At 53.7% G+C, this 22218-nt stretch overlaps 7 protein-coding genes across 7 annotated transcripts; 4 read left to right on the forward strand and 3 right to left on the reverse strand.

Moving 5' to 3' along the window:
- Window positions 1–1958: 1958 nt before the first annotated feature.
- On the forward strand, window positions 1959–3455 carry A1O3_07953 (uncharacterized protein; the record flags this gene model as incomplete). The annotated part of the gene is made up of 1 exon (XM_007738057.1): window positions 1959–3455. The coding sequence occupies one exon, from the start codon at window positions 1959–1961 to the stop codon at window positions 3453–3455; it is 1497 nt and encodes a 498-aa protein (XP_007736247.1).
- Window positions 3456–4930: 1475 nt separating this feature from the next.
- Window positions 4931–7542, forward strand: A1O3_07954 (osomolarity two-component system, response regulator SSK1; the record flags this gene model as incomplete). Its single annotated transcript, XM_007738058.1, has 3 exons — window positions 4931–6353; window positions 6404–7068; window positions 7120–7542. The coding sequence occupies 3 exons, from the start codon at window positions 4931–4933 to the stop codon at window positions 7540–7542; spliced, it is 2511 nt and encodes an 836-aa protein (XP_007736248.1).
- A 757-nt stretch (window positions 7543–8299) lies between these two features.
- Window positions 8300–9516, forward strand: A1O3_07955 (uncharacterized protein; the record flags this gene model as incomplete). The annotated part of the gene is made up of 3 exons (XM_007738059.1): window positions 8300–8343; window positions 8461–8834; window positions 8912–9516. 3 exons carry the CDS (start codon window positions 8300–8302, stop codon window positions 9514–9516), a joined length of 1023 nt encoding a protein of 340 aa, XP_007736249.1.
- Window positions 9517–10439: 923 nt separating this feature from the next.
- Window positions 10440–11036, reverse strand: A1O3_07956 (uncharacterized protein; the record flags this gene model as incomplete). Its single annotated transcript, XM_007738060.1, has 1 exon — window positions 10440–11036. The coding sequence occupies one exon, from the start codon at window positions 11034–11036 to the stop codon at window positions 10440–10442; it is 597 nt and encodes a 198-aa protein (XP_007736250.1).
- A 1362-nt stretch (window positions 11037–12398) lies between these two features.
- On the reverse strand, window positions 12399–14372 carry A1O3_07957 (glycyl-tRNA synthetase; the record flags this gene model as incomplete). Its single annotated transcript, XM_007738061.1, has 1 exon — window positions 12399–14372. The coding sequence occupies one exon, from the start codon at window positions 14370–14372 to the stop codon at window positions 12399–12401; it is 1974 nt and encodes a 657-aa protein (XP_007736251.1).
- Window positions 14373–15001: 629 nt separating this feature from the next.
- A1O3_07958 (uncharacterized protein) lies at window positions 15002–16345 on the forward strand (the record flags this gene model as incomplete). The annotated part of the gene is made up of 1 exon (XM_007738062.1): window positions 15002–16345. One exon carries the CDS (start codon window positions 15002–15004, stop codon window positions 16343–16345), a length of 1344 nt encoding a protein of 447 aa, XP_007736252.1.
- A 317-nt stretch (window positions 16346–16662) lies between these two features.
- Window positions 16663–20520, reverse strand: A1O3_07959 (uncharacterized protein; the record flags this gene model as incomplete). Its single annotated transcript, XM_007738063.1, has 1 exon — window positions 16663–20520. The coding sequence occupies one exon, from the start codon at window positions 20518–20520 to the stop codon at window positions 16663–16665; it is 3858 nt and encodes a 1285-aa protein (XP_007736253.1).
- Window positions 20521–22218: the final 1698 nt, after the last annotated feature.

A 22218-nucleotide genomic window follows, 5' to 3' on the forward strand; every position in this document is an offset into this window, starting at 1 on the left:
GGAGTGCTGCCACGGCCCCCGGCCTGGAGGACGGCCCAGGGGTGCTAGCTTGGATGGGCGGACGAAGAAGTGCAAGCTAAGGGAGCATGCCCATCCACACTTATTCATGCTCCGAAGTCCCATATTTCGGTGGACTCGCTGGCGGTTCTGAATGGTCGTTGACACATCCGGCGCACTTTACCTCCCCACGGACACGACCATGAAGACTAACAGAACTGACTGGCCATTCAATTTGACCTCTAGCTGTCGGCCGTCTCACTAGCGCACCATCTTGTTCAGACGAAGACTCTAATGCTCTGTCGAGGGGCTTCATCTGGCCTTCATCTCTAATAACAAGGAACACGCGCTGCCTCGACCACCCATCACGCAACCTAACGTTAGCCAGCAAACCGCGACACCACGATTCTTTGCGGGCTCGCCTCTGCCAGCTACATATACGGGCGCATGTTATCTTCTCTCGGAAAGAAGCTTACACGCTAGTCGGTGTGGCCATAAAGGAACTTTGGGACGCTCTATTTTCTCTCCCCTGTGTCCAACTCTATCTCGGCGGAAACGGTTCAGCAGGGCTCGCCTGTCAGCCGCTATTTCCACTGGTGTTTTATCATTGGGACGAAACTAGCGATATTCGTGAGACGAGCCCGGATTCTCGACTTCCCACCCCTCCTGGATACTACTAGTACTATCCAACCCCGGCCAACGAACGGCACGCCCAACGCCGCATGCATTTCGGCAACCAGGTACACCAACATTCCCCCTCACCACCTACTTTGCGCCATCTTCAACTCCATTATTCTGTCTATCTCACTAGCGGACACGTCGAGTCCGGCGTGTCGATTCCCTTACTGCCCGACGATCATCGTCCCAAGGTGTAGGTTGTCGTACCCACCGCTGATCCCTCCGCGTTTACTGCGTCTCTGGGCAGACCCGTGGCAACTCCCAGCTTGACGAGGAGAGCCAATATCAGGTCCGAAATCAGTTTCTGGCCTCAAACTCCTGACCCTACGACCTGTTTCGCCCTGGCCGCTCGACTCTCCACCATCCGGTCGCCGCGCGATCGCGATTTGTATCTCGCCCTGCCACCCTGTGCCTCCAGCTTGGTGCTTGGGCCCGCCCCTGTAAGCCACACGGGCACCGGATTGGCACGATTGATCATCCTGGCTCAATGCCAAACACGGGCCTAGTGTACCTTTATCGCTGCTATCGACTGGCCACTTCTCGCCGCCAAAATCTTCCGCGTCGCTGAATCGCTATCCCACCTCCGGCACTTTCGACTTCCTGGAGCCTCTCTAAGCTCAGACGTCGTTCTCTCTATCCCTCACTCACTTCCCCCAAGTTTCCACAATCTGTATGCTCACCTTGGATCGCTGTTGCGTACACACAAAACGGTCTACACCATCCATTACAACTGCCAGACACGCTCATCCTTGACTTCTCCAACCCCTTTTGCGACAACTGAAGCATAGTCGAACCAGGAGTGGATCCTGTTATCTCGAGGACCATTCCTAGGTACTCTGTACTTTGCGCTCTGCCCTTGAATCGACAGCATTCTTGACTGTTCTTCCCAGGACACTTGTTTGAGTTGCTATTTCGACTTGTCGCGCACGAATTTTCAACAGGAATTGTCCTCGAAATCATTCTCGCATCGACTTTCGAATATGGTCCTTGACGACCTGGTTACTTTCAATTCGCTGTGGCCTGCTAGATCAACCTAGATCAGAGGAGCGACAGCCACCTCCAGTCTTTACGCCAGCTGTCCTCAGTCTGCAGAATAGGCGAAGTCTCAAGGGAAAAGTGATTCGGAATCGTCCAGGCAGCCTGGTCAGTCTGGGTAGTTTAGCATTCACTTGCGTCACGAGGTCGAACAACTCAATCTGTCCCCAGGCCGAGATAGCATGAGTGCTGTCGCTGTCAGTCCATCGGTGAATCGGCTGCACACTACTCTGTTGAATCCATACAATATGCCCTCGCATCCTGCAGGCTTTGAAGGAGTGTCAGGTGACCGACGGATGTCGAGTGTTAACGAGGCTCTTGTCGAATCTCCAACCGTTCTGTTGCGACGTCTACCACGGAACACGACATCTGAGGCGGTTAGAACGATGCTTCTCTTTGCCAAAGATCTCCAAGATACCGAAATTATTCCCAACGAGTATGAGGAGGACGCCGGATTTACCACGGCCATTGCTCGATTTGGGTCCCTTACTGGCGCCTCCGAAGCGAGGGCGATGCTTGATGGCAAACCCAATACGGCCGGACAGGCCAAAATGATTGTGGACGTGATAACGGGCCCCAACCTAGCCTCGATACCGCGGCGCAATACCATTGATCCCATGGCAGGGCGGAAAATGGCGCATTCAATCTCTCCGCCAGCCACGCACGCTCAGAAGTCGTCGCGGTTTAATGGGACTTTCCAGTCCATGGATAAGGCTTCGCCTCCCCTGGCTGGATCGCCGCTGGACCAAGCTTCGTCGGATACGAGCTCACAGTTGCAAACCCTCTTCTCGCCGCATTCTCCCGTGACTAGTGCGACAACTGAGCGCTCACGAATTAGTGGCAAGAAAGTCATCGACGAAGATGCCGGAGACGATGATACGGGAGAGTTGCTAAAAGACCCCTTGGCGTACATATACAACTCCTCTGGCACGGCCACAGGCAGAACACCTGCGAATCCACGTATCCCTACTGCAGCATTCTCGACCCTCTCCCTAAACACCAGTATGGCTAACGGGCCTTCCAACAGCTACGTGTCGCCACGGTCAGCGATCCAGTCTCGTACTCCCCAATCACAGTTTCCTCCCAACTTGGGATCCAATACCCCGTTCTCGGTGCCTCCTCAACCTTTCATCCGGCACAACTACCCGCCGGCCAACCCTGCCGATCAAAATCCGCCATGTAACACGCTCTACGTCGGAAATCTCCCCATGGACACTTCGGAAGATGAGCTGAAAGCAATTTTCTCGAAACAACGGGGATACAAGAGGTTGTGCTTCCGGACCAAGCATAATGGACCCATGTGTTTTGTTGAGTTTGAGGACATTTCGTTCGCAACGAAAGCCTTGAATGAGCTGTACGGGGCGCAGCTTCACAACAGCGTCAAGGGGGGCATTCGACTGAGCTTTTCCAAGAACCCACTCGGTGTCCGGGCGGGCCAACCTGGAAGCACGACGCCTACAACACCTCTGAGTGCCTCTGGGCCCATGAACTTGAATGGATTCAACAACACAACCCCAGCAGGATTTTCAACTGCGAATGGACCTCCACCGGGATTGTCAGCACCCCCAGGATTGAACATGACCATACCGAGCGTGGCTGGAGTCGTCCCTCCGGCGGCTCTTGGGAATCAAGGGTTTGGCGCTGGCAATGGTGGCATGCCCAGCTTGCGAGGGATGTCATTAAACAGCGGACCTAGCGCACAAGGTCTGGGCGGTGTGTATCCGGATTATATGCTTGGACGTTGATAGACAAGTTGGAGCCTTTGACTGGAATCTTGTACATGGGAGGGGGCTGAATGATTTTGATGAGGGAGGGTACTTCTCCTCTTACACGGATTTTTCAAGAGGAGATGATGCGATGATGCTCATTGAGGGCGGGCAGCGGGAATGCACATCTGGTTTCCGGTTTATTTTATTTTATTTACTTTTCGCGCATGAGATTCCCCATTTAGCAGACACCAAACACGCACCGAGCAAGCATTGAGCAAAGCAAGCCAGCCAAAGAGGCGCGCAGCCGGGAAGGTAAAGCAAACTGGCGTTCATCGATTGAGTTGGTGGCAGCGACGGCGGGAAGGAGCCGGAGGTACGGGACATTTATAACTTGGTTTCAGCTCACGTACAGTCTGTCATTTCCGGATCGATCAGCACGGAATCTGAGGGACGCTTGGGAAGAGGCGCATGGATGCAGACAGGATCGGGCTTGAACAAGATTTAGCTGGCAAGCATGAGATTCAATGGAGTGGCTGGTGGGTTGTTGGGACGACAGCATACCTACATGATTTGATGGACATTCCACATTCTGATTGCATGGGATTAGGACGGCAGGATTGGGAGATCTTAGGTATATATACATTAGCGAGTGATGAGGGAAGGTCTTTGATCTATTCGTATATCGCCATCCAGTATTGCCCGCTTGTCGCGGCACTTGCTGTGTAGTTGAATGTTCCGTGAGATGCTCGGAGCTCTCCATACATTTCACACAGGGATACAGTACTCTGTATGTACCAGACCTAATGCAGTGGAGTAGATGGATATGTGTAATCGTAGAAGTAATCGTAGAAGTAGGCACCTAGTAGTAGGAGTAGTAGTACCTACTGTAGTACTAGTAGTAGGCATAGAGGACATCCTAAGGCTTAGGGGCTTAGGCTTAGGTTGAGGTGGCTTAGGGGCTAAGGGGCCTAAGACTTGTTGTTACAGTATAATACTGATAGTGTCTTACCAGGTAACCATCCGTCGATTAATTATTTGTAGGCTGCCTGTCTGGTCTGTGGCGGCGGCGGCGTCAGAGAGGTACCTACTAGGCACCTACTAGGTAACCTAAGGTATACGGAGTATGTATGTATCCGTACCTACCTAGTAGGTACATACATACACCTACCTACCAGGTCTATTGTATGATTGTATGATCCTAATCCCTCTAGGAAGCCATCTCCAGACTCCCCCAGGTGGCGTAGCTCTGCATCTGCATCTGCATCAGCATCCACATCCACCTCAAACGTCGCTGAACCAGAGTCGATTAAGATTCATCCCGCTGTCTACTACTGTCTGCTGTCTGCTGTCTGCCGTCTTCAGTCTCCTCCCACCCTCCGCTCTGCCCTCCTCCTACAGACATTTCCTCCATGCATTCCATCTTCATCCTCCATGCCCTCCTTGCCCGACCTCCGCGGCTAAGGTCTCAAACGCTGCTTTTCCAGGCCTCACCGCGCCCAGCATAATCCGGGATGCCCTTGTCCAGAGGCCGCTCAGGACCGCACTTCCCTTTATTCCGCAGTCTCAGCGCCAGTGCCGCCAACACCACCAGTAACAACCCAGGCGACACCCCAGGTGACACCACCACCACCACCACCACCACCACCACTTTGACAACCACGTCGGCCAAAGCCACAGACGATGATGACAGCCCTCCCGCCAGGTCGCCATCCGGGTCCATGGGATTTAATCTTCCTACCTTAGCAAGTCTAGCCAACCTGAATATCCATCGCCGGAGTCGTGCCAAATCCGGGGCAAAGCGAAGGAGTTTGGATAGTCGATTCAGAAGAAGCCGGAGCAGAGAGCCTCAGCTGGAGCCAGCCCCGATTCCTGCTGATACGGATACTCCTCCTACACATACGAATATTCGTACACAGACTACTACGACTAGTTACACTGCTAAGGCCGATTCCGTCAAGCCTCTGGATCCGTCTCCGCCCAATGAGACAGTCGCCGAGTCCGATCCCGACACTCCAAAGGCACCAGCCACACCTCCATCAGCCATTCTTCTGCCACCACTCGAACCCACCCGAAGCAGCAACCCAGGACTCTCTGCTACGACTGAGGCCACTCACCTCGATCCTCCTGCGCCTGTCCCTGCTGCCACGACATCGCCCTCCAAGGCAATCTCAATCCGCCCTCGTGCTCCCTCGCCGGCCGCCGGCGCGCCCAGTCCAGTCTCCGTGGCTTCCGATCCTCCCCTTCTCCTCCTCCAGCGACCCTCCACCCCGACCGTCCATACCCTTCCTAGCAGCCTGCCATGTTCTCGACATGGTAGCCCCGAAGCAATGCAGAGAAAGATATGGGTGAAGCGACCCGGCGCCTCCCCTACGAGAGTCGAAGTGGCCGAAGACGACCTGGTCGACAACGTCCGCGATGTTATTCTGCGAAAATATGCCAACTCGCTCGGCCGGAGCATCGACGCCCCAGACATCATTTTGAAAATCGTGAGCCGCGAACAAAGTAACAAAATTGTGACCACAGAGCGGGTGCTGGGACCCGAGGAACCGATTGGGGCCACCCTCGATGCATACTACCCTGGGGGACAGAAGCACGACGAGGCGCTCGTCATTGAAGTCCCTCCCCGCCGAACTCCCCGTCCATCTCCTCGCTCCGGAAACCATCAGATTTCCTATATCTATCAAGACCAATACCGACCTGATGATGCCGCTCGAGAATACTTCCCCCCCATGCCCCTCCACTCTCCACACCTGGCCCAAGTACAACACAACGGCGTTCCTCATGCCATGACGGTTCTGACCACGGGTCAGCTGCCGCCGTTACCCAGCCCAGGTTCGCACGGGCAAAGGAGGCATGGACGACCCAAATATGGCAGGCAGCATACTAGTAGCCCCACCATCCTACATACCGTCCAACCCAACGGGCAAGTCATTGGTACGTTTGTCGCTCTCTACTCTTGGGACGAGAGGTACTGACCCCAATAGAGTCTAAATCGCAGATGAACGGCACCGTTCCCTCAGCACCTCCGCTTCCCACCCCGCCTGCGGCGCAAGGTTCCAACGAGCACAGTTCATCCATCACTCCCCCGAACCGAGTTTCGTCTCCACATCCGGGTCAAAAATCCAAGAAGAGAAGGAGTGCGTTCGCTGGCCGAGGGACCGGTGGTGACCCTCCGTCGTCTTCCCAGCCTGCTGCAGCAGCCCTATTGGATGGCACGGTTCCACCGATCAATGTCCTCATCGTGGAAGACAACGTCATCAACTTGAAACTCCTCGAAGCTTTCATGAAGAGACTAAAGGTCCGATGGAAGTCGGCCATGAATGGTAAAGAAGCCGTGGCAATGTGGAGGACTGGAGGATTTCATTTGGTTTTAATGGATATCCAGCTCCCTGTCATGAACGGACTCGAAGCGACCAAGGAGATTCGACGACTCGAGGCTGTAAATGGAATTGGTGTCTTCGGTGGAAGCCCCATTGACGCCGGTGCGAAGATGGCCGCGAAGAATGGGGGTCCAGTAGGAGAGGCCGATGCCCTACCAGACCGAAGCTTGTTCAAAAGTCCCGTCATTATTGTGGCTTTGACCGCCAGCAGTTTACAAAGTGACAGGCATGAAGCGTTGGCGGCTGGATGCAACGACTTCTTGACAAAGGTAAGCACTGCCCGCCACTAGGATCATGAATGGGGTGCTAACAGTACATAGCCTGTCAACTTTGTATGGATGGAGCGGAAAGTCACGGAATGGGGATGTATGCAAGCTTTGATCGACTTCGATGGATGGAGGAAATGGAAACAATATGCTGATGAAAAGGCCCAAGAAGATCCGGCTAAGAAGGCCGCAGAGGAGAAGGAAGAAAAGGCCAAAACCAAAGCGGCATTGAAAGCCATGTTCTCTCGGCCTCCACCCGGTGTAAAGAAAGACAGTGGAGGGAGTACTGGCTCGTCGACTTCAACGGAAAGAACGCCAACGCCGGTGCGCAATGGGTCTGCAAAGAAGAGCGCGAGTCCGAGTCCGACAGGAGGAAGCTCCCGCAACCCCAAACTGACTCGAAGCAATCCGGGCAGTGGGGGCGGAGGGAGTGGAGGCTTAGAAAGCATGGCGGAGGAGGACGAGAAGGGGTCATGACAACAGGGGTAATACTCCGAAGCGTGGCCAGGTCGAGAGGCTCTTCGCTGATTGTTTGGACGGACCGAGTGTCGGGCTTGTTTTGATTATTCTTGATTACAGCTTTGCAGCGTGTGTGCATTGCCTTCGGAGTTTTGACACAATCGGGAACTGGCATTGGAGGGGATGATGTCGTTCATGTCCTGGAGACTGTTGACGGATTTGAACCTGCCCCTGGTCATCTATCGCTCGTGTCTCGCATGGCGGAGCGGGAACCGAGGTCATTGATCTTTTCGACGAGATGGATTCTACAGCATCGACTTACCTTACCATTTCACGGCTTGGCTTGGGCTTGGGCTTGGGACATATACACGGAGCGGGAATGCATGTGGTAGCCTTTTTCCCCATCAAACGTCTAACAAACAACTTATTCATAGCACCGATTAGCTCCGCCTCTCCTCTCCTCGCTTCGCTTGACATCCCTATTACGTACTCCGTACATGACCTAAACTCGCTGCCCACGACAAGGCTGAGACTGCCTTTGGGTGTCGATCGCAAGGCTGAGGCTGGGGAGCCGCCAAGACGGCGGTCTTCCTAGCCAGATGACGTCGGCCTAAGCCTGTGCAAACATCCAACGCAGCCACGACAACGTGAACGTCCTACTCCGTCCGTACATTCTGCCTCTCGCACTCTGGGACCAGGTAGACTACCTTACACTCGGCTCACGCAAGCAGCTTGTCCCGCCCTGATGCGACCCTTTTTCCCACCTTCCATCAACATGTCGGGCAAAATTGCAAAGACCCTTGCTCGGCAAAAGGAAAAGTAAGTGGCACCGCATACCTATATCCACGCAACTCCCAAGGCCGTTCAACATCTACAACATGCCTGTCTGCTCAGCCGTGAAGCCGTAAGAACTGACGTCTGTCTGTTTTCGAATAGAATCGCCGAAGGAAATTTCTACGAGGCTCACCAGCAACTCCGCGTCATCACCGCCCGCTATCTGAAGGCAGGCGACTATCCTTCCGCCTGCGATGTGCTGTACAACGGAGCCTTACTGCTTCTACGTGCCGGTCAAGGCGGGTCCGGCGGCGACCTGGCACTCATGCTCCTGAACGACGTCTATTCCAAGGGTGAATGGGCGTGCACCGATGAGAACAAGAAGCGACTGATCGAAATCCTTCGCGCATTTCCCAAGGGCGAGCCGACTAGGAAAAGATTCATCACAGAGGCAGTCAGTTGGTCCAGCCGGTTTGGAGAACTGGAGAGGGGAGACGTGGAGATCCATCATGAGGCGGGGAAGGTGTATGCGGAAGGTATGGAAAAGAAATCCAAAGTGATGCAGAACATTCACGTCGCAGGCCGACTTGCTAACCTGCTCCACCTCCATCAGAAGGAGAAGTGTACGACGCGGAACGACACTTGGTCCTCGGCACACGCGAGTCCGCCCCGATCCTCGCCTCCCTGCATTACACTTGGTACAGACTGGACCAGCCGCACCTGGCGCCCATCTACGCATCTCGTTCCGTCCTGCCTTATCTCGTAGTCGGCGATCTCAGGTCAGCCAATACAGCACTCAGCACATTCACGTCGCATTTGACGGCTTCCAACCCAGCGCTCCTGGCCATGTCGCAGCCTCTGGAATCCGGCAAGTCCGGTCTCAGCCTGCGCATCTTCCCATCGATTCCGCTGCTCAATTTCCTATCGCTGCTGCTGATCGCGGCGCAAAAGGGCGATGCTTCTCTCTTCCGCCAGCTCGCCAAATATTATGCCCCGCACCTCAAAGATACCGAAGGTCTCTGGAGCGACGCGCTTGCGAACATCGGCGAGATCTGGTTTGGCATCAAGATTCCCAGACAAGGAGGGAATCCACTGTTTGATATGATGGGGAGCATGCTCTTTGGCGGAGGCGGCCCTGCAGCAGGAGCAAAGGGCACGCCCAAGCTTCCACCGGCCAGGAAGGAGATTGAGAAACCGCCTGCCATGGATCTGGATTGATTGAGGTTGCGCATTGTGTTCACTGTGGGGTGTTGTTACAAAGCTGGACCGTCCGGCTTCTTTGCTGGCCTGGCCCCCTTTATGGGCTGCGGCGCGACCCGAGGATTTTTTTAAGCCTTGATATCAAACCGGGTACGAAGGTATTCATTCGGTTAATCTCTATGTCTGTCTTTGTCTCTGATCTGCTGGCGACGGACCATTTCAGTGACCTAGTACGGGATGCTTCATTACGACCCATGATCCATGATCCGCAAATGACCATTGGCGGTGGTTTTAAATAAAAATAATAGTGCTATTTATCACCTCTATCATTTATTCCACTGGTCATGGTCATCGCGAGTCTTGTCTCGTGGTCACTTGAGTTCCATTCCCGCCCTTTGTTTTGAGAATCATTCATTCATTCATTCTTCTGTTCTTTGCACTTATGCTACAAGTATTCTGGACAGCTAGTACTGTCCTCTCTTTGTCTTCTCTGCGCTCTGTGATCTGTGCTCTGCGCTACAGTCATAGTCATAGCTCATAACAGTCATCAATGTCAGGGTCTGATCCCGGCCAATACTAAAGACCATGTTTTCAATACACTGCACGGGCGAGGCTGCGAGTGAGAGTGGGACGGTACATCGGCTGTTCATTCCCTTGCACACTCATTCGTCTATCCGTACCTTGAACAGAGCAAAGAAGTGGTCGAATCAAAAGGGACGTGTCGACAACTAAGTGGTAGCAGCATTCTCCACATGCTGATCAAAAAATGGCATATGAGCGTCCTTTTCTGGTATGACATTACCAAGGTTGATTTGACCAGCTGAATATATAGGTTAGCGCTGCTGTCCCGATGCAAGGAAGGATTCTCCAAGACACAAGCGTAGGTGGTTCAGTCGTCTGGGCCTGGCTTTAGGCAAGGAACCTCGTGGCTAACATGTCGGTCAGTCATAGACTCCGATTTCATCCCGTCCAGCCCCGGCTCCCATGATGGATGCTTCGCCAAACATCCAGGCCTCTTCGTCCGCGCGGTCAACTTCTCGTTGTAGACTTCCCACGATCAGACCCATAAGCTCCTCGCGCTCGGCTTCCGACTCAGAATCTCGATCCTGGTCACGACCATGGTTCCGAGACCTTTCACTGTGACTGGGCCCTTCGCTGTTGTCCTGGTCATGGTCGTGGCCATCATAGTCAAGGTCGTCCTCATGCCCGTGTGCATGATCAAAGTACCCGGTCGGGTCAATGGCGCGGCCTAATTCAGTGTCTGGTGCAGTCCGTCGTTGCGTCGGCAGGTGGTTATCATTGTTATTGTTAATGTCCCTCCGTCTCCGTGGGCCTCCTCTTATCTGAAAGTACGAATGTGACTGAGTGCTGTGCGACGCTGCCCCGCCACTAGAACCCGGGGGGACAGAGGATCCCTTGCTCTTCGCCCGGGCTCGTTGTCTGGCCATCATCTCCCTTAGTAATCTCTCAATACGTTCTCGGTCGCGCCGTTCTTCGTCTGCCTCGGCATCTGCCTCGGCCTCTGCAGCCGCAGCCATGGCCGCCGCCACTTGAATGTGGTCCTGGTCTCTTGTAGTAGTAGAATCATGGGCGTATGCGTGCTGTCTCCATGCTGCCGTATCGCCCCCTCGTCCTCTGCGTTGGTATGCTTGTGCCATAGCCTCGTCTTCGGTAGACTGACGCGCATCGTCTACATCCTCGTCTTCTGCTGCATCATGGCCATCATCGGAATCCGAGAGGCGTAGCCGGCACGGGAGAACAGGGAGATGGGGAAGTACAGGCCTGCCCGTGAGTGGGTTCAGGGCTATGATTGAGGAGTTCGGAAACAATGTTGCCGAGGACCGCGGGCTTAGCGGTCGATTGGGCGATATAGTCGGGTCATAGCCCTCGGTCAGAACCGCATGATGGCCTGAGGATGGCTGGAGAACGTGTTGTTGTTGAGTATGTAACTGCGGATATGGGGGCGACTGGTGCTGGTGCTGGTACCCAGATACGTATGCGGGAGGGTGGCCAATTTCAGGAGAGACATTGTTGAACGGCGATGACCGTGAAGGAGAGGGTGACAGAGACGGCGTTGAGACAGACCGTCGGTGTGTGTGGACGTGAGAGAGGGAATGCTGGTGGGTGTGTTGGTGTTGGTGATGGGGGTCCCGCGTCGATCGCGGCTGCACGGTAGTTTGGGGATTGATCTGCTCGTGAGAGTTGCCCTGAGACTGAGACTGAGACTGAGACTGCGGATGACGTGACAGATGAGCTGAGAACAGGTTTCTTCGTACAGATCCGGACGTGACAAGGTCGGAGGTGGAGGCGGAGGCGGAGGGGAGGAAGGCGGCGCTTGTGGGAGAGAGATCGGCTTGAGGGCGTAAGGTCGGCATGAAAATCGGGACACCAGTGGCGATACAGTAGTCGTAGAGAAAGAGTGAGTACGGAAATCGGCAGAAGGATGTGGGCAGCAGGAGAATCGAGAAAATCAATACGCAGTCTTCCAGGACTGGCGGAATGCGGGATGCAAGTAAGAAGTAAATAGACCAACGGCCAACCACTGCACACGCGAGCCGCAGTTTCGCAGTTCTGCAGTTCTGCAGTGCAAGCTGCGGTCCCCCAAACAAAACAGCCAACATTCAACACAGCGACAGCGACAACGACAGCGGGTTTCAAATGGGTCTTGGGTCTCTTCTTGTTATTTATACATTGACGCTTGTTTAGTGAAGTACATGGCCCAGCGATTTCCCGCCACGGTGCTCTGGCCATCATCTCCGAGGTGCCGTCTCGCTTTTTCCCCTTGGTCCATTGCAAAGAGGAGGAGATCGCACCATCAAAGGTCGGGTATCTTTGGGAATAACACAAGAAGCAAAAGCAAAATCAGTCCACGCACTTCCATCTCTTGCCAGCCCATCTGTCTAGTCAAGTTCTTGTCCCTCAAAGATAGGCAGTCTCTTGGAAACATCATCCCAGCTCTCCTCTCCATCTACCAAAGCCTTGACAGCGGCGATGATGTCGTCTTCACTGGCGCGCACTTGCTTCGTCGAGTCTCGTTCCCGAAGCGTCAGCGAGCCATCCTTGACAGTCTGGAAGTCGATGGTGATTCCGAAAGGCGTGCCCAATTCGTCGTTGCGCGCGTACCGTTTACCAATACTCGCAGAAGAGTCGTCGACCTTGTTGGACACGCCAACCCGGCGCAGCCGAGCAGTCAACTTCCTGATGAACGGCTTGAAGTCTTGGTGGCTGGATAGCGGCACCAACAACACCTTCGTAGGCGCGATGGCCGGAGGGAAAGACAGCACGGCCCGGGCTCCGTCACCTTCGCGAGTCCAGTAGACGTGCTCCATCAAACTGTACAGAATCCGGCCAATGCCGAACGACGGCTCGATGACATTGGGGGTGTACTCACGGGTGTACTCCGTTCGCTTTCTCTTCTCAATCTTGATCAGGTCCTTGTCGAGTTCTGTTGTACCACTTCCGATCCCTGGTGTCTGGACTTCAATCTTGCCGCTCTTTTCGAGCTCAAGCGACAACTTCTCACGTAGCTCCTGGGACAGCGCATCCACGGCAGCTTCCACAGCCTTTGCATCCTTGCGGAACTTAGGTCCCAACTTCTTGCGTTCCAAGTCGATCTGAAACTCTTCGATCACTAGCGGCTCCGGCCGGGTTTCGCGGACAACCAGCGATGCTCCGGTCTTGTTCGCGTGCACAGTCAAATCGTAGGCGCTCCGATCCGCACATCCAACACATTCAATCCATCCGTAAGTGGTAAAGAGTTCGGCATCCCAACAGTCCGCTGCATAATGGGCCATCTCGTTCGCCATGTGCTGTCTGAATCGCAATTTCGAGTGGTCAATGCCAATCTTCAGCAAAAAGTCTTGGATCCGGACCATGAAATATCCAAGGGTCTCATTGTCCACGATTCCGGTGGACACAGCCTCGCCGATCGTCAGGACGTCAGGCGTAGTGCGGCCTGAAAGCTGAGTCTTTCGGTTCAGAAGAGTCAATTTGACATCCTTCACGTCTTCGAATCGGTGGTGTTGCTTCCCACCCTCGGGATCGACAAAGTGTTCAATCTCGGCCATCAGGAATTCTCGAACCCGTAGTAGTCCAGATCGTGGGGAGATCTCATTTCGGAAGGACTTTCCAATGGAAGCCGAGGCAAATGGCATGGATTGTTGGTTGAACTCGAGCAGCTTCTGAAAGTTCAAGAACTGTCCCTGAGCGGTCTCTGGGCGGAGGTAGCCATTGGGTCTCTCAGCACTGGGGCCAATCTGAGTTTGGAACATCAGGTTGAATGCTCTAGGAGGGTCCAAATCTGCGCCAGTCGTAGGGCCCTTGATATTGAATTTCTTGATCAGCTCGCCGAGCTCGTCGCCTCCATAGTTGTCGATCTTTGCCAGAGTCTCTTCGTATTCCTGGACGACGGCATCGTCGAGCTTCTCGATCTTTGCATCCTTGACCTTCTTCTTCTTCTTTGCTTCTTTTGCCTCGTCGACCTCGACCTTCTGGCCACGAGCGTCCTTGTCCGCCTTCAGCCTGGCCTCGAGGACCTGCTCGACCAAGTGATCTGCCCGGAAAATCTCCCCGCTCTTAGGATCTTTGCACATCCAGTCCGCAAACTTATCCACGTGGCCGCTGGTCTTGAGGACAGCTTCGGGTGTCAGCATGGTGCAGTCGACCTCGAGCATGTCTTCTTCAAGGACGAAGTGTTTTCTCCATATATCCACCACATTGGCTTGAAGAGCGCAGCCGGGCGGTCCGTAGTCATAGAGACCACGCTCTCCGCCGTATATCTCAAAGGAAGGAGTGTAGAACATCCTTCGACGCAAAACGGGTTCGAGTGCACTTCGGTCAAGGGGCTGACCAGTCTTGGTGGTGCTGGTCGCCATCTTAGGGTTGGCTTTGGCAGGCTGAACCCTACCAAGAACCGATGCGGTGGAACTGAAAGATTTCGCAAACTGCGAGAGGTGGCCGGTAGTCGCTCTTGATACAAGATTTAGAGTGCGCATGTAAGGGAAATAAGCACTCAAGAGCACTCCGGAGAGTCAGGCGTCAATCGGACAGTTGACTCGAAGTACGGAGTAGGGTTGGTGGGCAATGGAACAGTCATAAATTTATTTGCCTGCACCTGCAGGACAGTTGAGCAACCTTGACGGCAGTGCAGTGGACGGTGAACCACATGTGTGCGCCACAGTCCGCACTAGCCACAGTGCCACAGGCTGGGGATCCTAAGGTAAGCCTGAGCCCCTAAGCTTTGCACCCTTTAGGCTCCTAGGCCTGACCCCCCATCGGGCGGGGAGGTCGGCCAAACCGCCCTCGTTGGCTCCGTGCCCAAAACTTTTTTTCAGTCCGCAGAGTACAATACCGCACGTACAACAACCAAAGGTGTAGTCTGTCTGCAACACTGAGCGAATTGAGTGGTTTTCTTGTGCCACTGAATGAGACTCTTATCATCAGCACCATCGTCCTCCGTCCGCATACGCTATCTCCCCTAGCACAGCGTGCATGTTCTTCAGTCATGCCGTCCCGACCCACACGACTGTCTGATAAAGCCGCGCTCCCTTTCCGAACATCGAACAAGCAAAAGCGGCAGGAGCTGCATATTAAGCAGAAACGCGCAAGGGATGCATTGAAAAGAGCAGAGCGGTTTGGGCGGAAAAAGGAGGAGGCAAAGAACCCGAAACTACGAGAAGAGCGGTTACGCCGCAATGTTCCAGTGACCTTGGACAGGAAACGAGTATACGACGATGTTACAGATGAGCCAGACGATGGCGGCTTGGGAGTGGCTTACGATGTGGAGAGGATGAAGAGACGGAAATTAGCTGAGGAGCAGCAGCTTGAATTTTTGGGAGAAGAAGGAGCCGATCACCCAGATGGGGCCGAGAATGACAGAGACATCGACGACGATGACAACGACTCAATGTTGGACGAGAGTGACAGTGACGAGGACGAAGAAGACCTCGAGCCAGACGAACTGGATGATAGGGGGCACAACCCTTTGCCCTCGAAATCACAGATCCTCCGCTCTTCCAGAATAGAACAAACACAAGCACAGGACCGCGAAGCCTCTCCTACCCGCTCCACCGCCTCGACGAATCTATCTCTCGCGCCAGCAGCCCTCATCGCGAAATTTCCAACGCTGTTCTTGCCTCCGGACGCTCCTCCACCGCCTCCGCCCAAGATCCTTATCACAACGTCAATAAACTCGACACTACACGACGAAGCAGCGATCCTGACATCCCTTTTCCCCAATTCCAAATACATCCGCCGCTCCTCCCACCGCCACGGATACAAATTCTCCGTCCGAGAAATCTCCTCTTTTGCGCATAACCATGGTTATACCGCAGTGATCGTACTAGAAGAGGACCAGAAGAGACCGTCTGGGATGACAATCGTCCATTTGCCCGTGGGGCCGACGTTTCACTTTTCAATTTCCAACTGGTATACCGGCAAAGCGATCCCCGGCCACGGCCGCGCCACGGGCCACATGCCGGAACTCATATTGAACAACTTCACTACTCCTCTGGGACTGCTGACTGCACATCTCTTCCGGTCTCTGTTCCCGGCGACGCCCGAGTTGCAGGGCCGCCAGGTCCTAACTCTGCACAACCAGCGCGACTACATATTTGTCCGGCGCCACCGCTACATTTTCCGCGAGAAGCGTGAAACTGAAAAGTCCGTGGTCGGCCCCGACGGCAGGGAGGTCAAGGGTGTAGAGGGCATCCGGGCCGGCTTGCAGGAGCTCGGGCCGCGCATGACTTTGAAACTGAGACGTGTTGACAGAGGCATTCAACGACGCAGCGGGCAGGACTGGGAGTGGAAGGCCAAGATGGAGAAGACAAGGACCAAATTCCAGCTTTGATACGGCGGAAACCACCACGAGTTCTAATTCCATACCAGTAGTCTTTTACGATGGCGAAAAGATCCTGTTTGAGAGCAATGCTGTTGTTCATTGCGCTCATATTCATACTCATGACGTTTGACGAATACAATAATGTTTCGACTTGTGTAAGCCGTCCCCTGCTGTGTCCAAAGGCACCCAGCATCTCCGAAAATGCAGCAATCCATCAGAAAAGGGCCTAAATCAAGACCGGTTGGCTTTTCAGGCCTGAAGAGTGCTGAATCCTTGTTGCGTCGTCTCCCTTCCAACGTACGCCAACAAGGCTCCCAGAATACAAACTATTTCGAATTGTGTTGCCCTACGTGGGCGCTGCCGTCCTTCTTGGGCTGCTTCTTCTTCTCCATGACATCCTCCAGTACCTGGAGTCTCTCCTGCGTGACTTTGATTGCGTCTTCCATTTCCCGCTGGCTGATCTTCTCTTCTCGGATCTTGGCTTCGACATCCTTTCTGGCCGCTTGCAGGACTTTGCCCCGCTGGCGCTGCTTCGTCCTTTGCTTCAGACTATCTGCCGTCTCCTCGTTAGCCGTCTGCTGCTGTGGCATAGACTGGCTCCGCAGCAAGACCGTGTCAACGCCAGCACGAGCTTCAAGCCAATCCCAAAACTCGTCTTGTTCTTGCGTCCAGAGAGTGTCGTAGGCTGCAAGCCGGTTTGAATACGACAGACCTGTACGTGAACTCAAACCTGCACTTCCTGACGGGCCACGCCACCACAATATCATGACTGTAACCGACAGGATTGCCACCAGAACCTCCAGCTTCAACAGAGGGCTCACAACCGAAACAATGGGCTGTAACGGAGGTCTCAAAAACTCCAATAATCCCCAATGCTCAGCTTTCTTCTTCTCTTCCTCAGCCTCTATCCCTTTAGACTTCTTGTCGCCCTTGCGCTTCTTTTTCGTCGGTTTCGAGACTTTGCTAGCGTTGGTCGTCCCCCTAGGTCGACCGGTGACGGCGCTTTTAAGGACCCTGACTATACTATCACCGTACTGCGCTTGTCCATCATTTGCACCCTTCTCAATCGGGCCTTTCAGCCAGGACTTTGCAGTCCACTCGATTGTACAGTTCATCTGGAACCTTGTCGAATTCCCGGGGCCCCATGTCAAACAGTATCGGGTCTTGGTGCTGAAAGCGTTGCCGCTGGGCACATCGGGCGTCAACGTGGTACATGTGACACTGACAGCCTTTTCGAGGTCGAAGAAGTCCAAGTTTTCGGTAGTGATGCACTTGGTTGATTTTGGTCCGATGCTGCCCCCTAGTGGTTTGATATACGTGTACTGTCTGTTTTTGATCTCGACATTCAAGCCCCTTTTGTCATCTTCGAGAATGACGTCCGTGCACTTGCACTCGTCTGCCAGAAACTTCCGCATAAATACTCCCGATTCAGGGCCATACAGCAAAGAGTAGATCTTGCCTAGCGGAGCAGAGATAACCTCATCCTTCAGGATCTTATCGTAATGCGTGGCGCTATCAGTACAGTCAGTTGGAGGGTGGGCCGCAGGCCCAGGGAAGTCCTTAGCTGCCTCGGGCATGTTGGCTTGGGCAGCAAGAGCTGGGGATACATCGCTGGCAGTGCCAGCAAGCAAACTAGCGGTCTGTGCAACAGCGCTTGCGTTCATGCCCGATGATTTTCTCAATACAATCTTGCCATCTGCATTCTCACTGCCGGCATGGCTCCCACTGCTATCCACGAGGCTGGGTGCACTATCGTCGTCTTCTTCCGAGTCTGACTCCTCAGTCGTGCTCTCCTCGCTAAGCTGATCGCTTGCAAGGATTTCAACAGCGGGTGCTGCGCTGCTTTTCGCCTCTTCAGCAGCGAGCTGCTTGCCATTCACGCTCTTCTGGAAGCTTGCCGGATGACTGACTCTCCATATGCCAATTAGAAGATCGTAGGTCTGCTCACGATAGATCAGACTTCGAAACGTATGGCGAGCATGAAGTGTTTGAATTGCAATGGCGTTCTGGAACACCACGGCCGTATTCTCGCGCTCTATGCTGACCACTTCTTCGAAGGAGATCACCACCGTGGTCACCCAACCGAGGATGTTGCTGAAGAAGCAGATATGCCCTTCCGAAATGTAGATTCGACCGGCCAATATGATCTCTTTTTGCAACGCGCAACTGTAGTCTTCGATCAAATAATCGTCCTCAGGTACACTGCGAAATTGTTGATGGAAGTTGCGATTTCGCTGTTTAGGGGCCAGCGTGAACCCAGGCAAACGAGGCCCTTTTGATGGATTTGCTAAAGCCGCAGCACTAGCTCCTATGATAGCACCAATTGCGGATTGCCCTGTTGCCGCCGATGAGCCGCGTGATCGTCGTTTTCCAAGTTTGCTGCGAACACTGTTTGCTCTTTTGACCGTGTAGGCGTCGCTGTCAGCGATACTACCATTCGGGGGGGTCCTTTCACCCCCGACAATGCCCGTAAATGCTTGCGGTGGTCTCCCATTGCCTACCGGGTCTGTGATCTCTGTCACGGGGGTTGCGGGGTCGGACAACCTCTCGTAAGCGGCTGAAACAGCTCGTTTCGCAAGTAGATCTTCCGCCTTAGCAGCCGCCTCATCTCGTTCCATCGTTGAGTCTTTTCGAAGGTCCGCTAGGCCCGGTCGATTGTTCGCCGTGGCTTTGTCATCTGCCTCTAAACCCAGATGCTCGAAATTGAGATCTCCCGAGCCCATTGTTTCTATGGCTAATTGCTTCCGTGGAACTTCGGGCTCAGACGTCTCTTCTTCCTTTATGGGCTCCTCAGTCGGCATTTGCTTGACCGAATTTTCGGATGCGATGGTTCCGGATCGGGCCCGACTCTGGCCAGTCAGGTTGGTGATGGTAGTTGCAGCATTCTGAGCGGCAGAGACCCAAGAGGAGAATAAACCACTACTTGGGGTTCTGTTCCCTGTTGTGGTGCCCGATAATGATTTGTTCTCCTCTAAAGTAGGGGTCAGGGGGGCAGTCATGGAGCTTGAGAGTTTGCTTGGCTGATGTGCAATTGACGACGTCGACCGGATTCGGCGGTGAGATATCATATTTCCCGAAGGACTGACCACAATACCCGAAGGCTCCTCTTTGGGCCTAGACACAGGCTTGTCTGGCTGCACAGGGTCTTGTCTTCCTTCAAACCGTGTGTCGGTTGGGGTTGGAGGCGTAACGGTTGTGACGGGTGTACTAATCAGAGCAGCAGGAGGCGTCAATGGTCGGGATTTCGTTTCCAGGTTCGGCATTGAATTGTTATTCCGCCAACTCTGATTCAGCGAGGGTAGAGCAGGTGGCACCTGTGTGCTCGACTCGCCAGCAGCACTGGTTTCTGCCACCAAGATTGAGCCGGTCTTTGGGCCGGAGATGCTGCTGGTCATATCTGTCGATCCTCTATCCGGGCTAACCTTTGGACTCTTGCTAGTCTTCCCAAAAACATCCTTGAACCGTCCAGCTGGTGAGGTGCCCCTATAGTTGGTGATGCTGTCATCACCTGACACTGGCCCAAGGGTATCTGCCTTGTCATACAGCCCCGCTGCTAGCGAGGCTGCATCTGAGCCAGCCACAGGCGGGCTCTTCGGCGATGGAGATCCATCCTCTTTACTAGGCTCTACCAACAACGGTATGTTCCCAAGCGACCGCGGTGGAGAAGGATTCCGGGCTGGATCAACATCGCTCTGCGTGGTCGTAGTTGATATCAAGGGAGACGACATCGTCAAATAACCTGTGTGGGAGTCCCGTGAGACAAGGGGTGGTGTTTCCACTTCGGAGTCGTCTGTGAGTAGACTGGTATCCCCATCGGCAGCAATACTGCTTGTCCTTCTGCTCGTCTGGTCCGAAGGAGTTGGTAAGCTCAATGTAGACCCAGTTCTGCCTCTTGCGGCAAGTTGATCGGCAGCAACTTTCAACTCCTCCTCACGAAGCCTCCTTCTCTTCCGCTTGCTGTGTCCAGGTATCAGCTTGCGCATACCACTGCCCCCAGATTTACTGCTTCCATCTTGACTGACAGATCGCGTGCTGTGTCTTGAGGGGGACTTCTCGATGGCAAGGGAGTCGATGGAGTCGGTTCGTGAGCCTCGAATGGTTTCGTCGCCTAGAAGCTCTGATGAACGTCTTCTATTGGAAAGAACCTTTTTGAGGCCCTTTAGTTGGGGGGAGAGCTCGGACATTATAGGAGCGACATAAGGCGAGGTTTGAGAAGAGACTGCTGCCATACAAAGCAGGCTGTCAGAGAGAGGGAGCAGAGTCGGTGTAGATGTTTTGTCGGCTTGTGTTCAGGCCTAGTGATGTCACGCAGGCATTCCAGGCCCGCGACGTGCGAGTCAATACACAAGGAGAAATACAAGGAGAGCCCAGAGAAGATGTTCAATGAACGATAGAATATACAGATGATATGGAAGACCGGCGGAGGGGATTGTACGAGACGGGGGGAAGTGCAAAGGGGTGTCAAATGGGAGCGGAGTGGTGGTGCTTGTGGACGGGAAGAGCTGACATGGCAGATATAGGGACGGGTAATAATGATGTCTGGAGTAGGGCCACTGGCAGGTGACAGCGCCTGTCTGAGAGATCTGGCTGGGCGCAGAAGTCCTTAGGATCCAAGCCTGCAATACGTACATCCAGTCACCTAGCCAGTAATTATTTAGGTGAGGTTAGGTCCTAAGGTCCCTTGCAGTGAGCACCTATAGGCATCTTAGGTATCAGGTAGTAGCTTAGGTAGCTTTAGTAGTACCTAATGTAAGAGCTACTCCACGCCTTGACGCGCCGCGCCGCCCTACCCTAACTAGGGGTCGGCTTACGACACTTCTCACGTCCAGTATCAGATCGATTTCCGAACTCCACCAGCCTTGACTCGGTTCAGAAACGAACAGACTACGATGCGAGTATCAAGCTCTCCTCTCGCCACTAAGCAGGCTCACCGTTCAGGTGCATCCCAGACCATCTGATAAGGAAAAGAGAATCCTTCGCTGCTTGAAGTTTAACATATTCAAGCATTTCACATGCCGAGCCGTCTCCATCATACATCATCGTTGTACACCTATTTTCCCTCTAGCCCTTATTTTCTCCCGTAGACAGAAACATAAGTGTGTGGAAGGACGTGAAGAACCCAGTGTCCGGTCCCGAGCGATGAAGGTTTCCAGATTGGGGTTGTGAGGGTCCATCGGTTTGACAACATTACCGAGCTTATATGAAGCAAGTCCGGCGAATATATTAGACAAAATACAGTGCTTTTTAGCAAAAACTTGTCTCTCTTCTCGGGTAGAGCACACGGTACACCAGCCACCTATTCTCGTCAGTCGGAAGTACTGATTCAAAGGACATTCCGACAGCTCTAATCAGGATTGCCCTGCATCGCCGATCAACGTCGCATGCGGAATATTCCACCCAAAACGAAGTAGGGTTAAGGCCTGCATTTAGCAGAATTCCCACGATCTCCCTCGGCGAGTTCGCGTTCAATGGACACTTGTCGATTGGAGGCCCTCAGACTCTTCGAACAGATAGAACGGCACGCTCAGACCTACCTAGGTACCTTCTTAAGGTATTCCTCATATTGTGCATTCGTAACACCATCCTCATTGGTTTTGCAGTCAACGACAACCTTGCCATGACCATCGCGGACAGTAATTCCAGTCGGACATACAGGTAGAGTCCGTACGTCGCTTCTTGCGGTGTTGAAACCAGTGTAACTCGCCACGCTTTCCGTCGCTGCTCGATCTCTTTTTGCTTGACGAGACAGTGTCGCTGTTTCATTCTCCAAAGGTTATGAAGACCTTATATAGCTAATCAGATAGATCTGAGTGAAAATCATGCATTCTCTGGAGAGTGATTGTAGCAGAGATTAATCTCATAGTGTAAAATCGACAGGAGAA

This window comes from Capronia epimyces (genome assembly GCF_000585565.1).
Source record: "Capronia epimyces CBS 606.96 chromosome Unknown aczIQ-supercont1.7, whole genome shotgun sequence".
Classification (NCBI taxonomy): domain Eukaryota; kingdom Fungi; phylum Ascomycota; class Eurotiomycetes; order Chaetothyriales; family Herpotrichiellaceae; genus Capronia; species Capronia epimyces.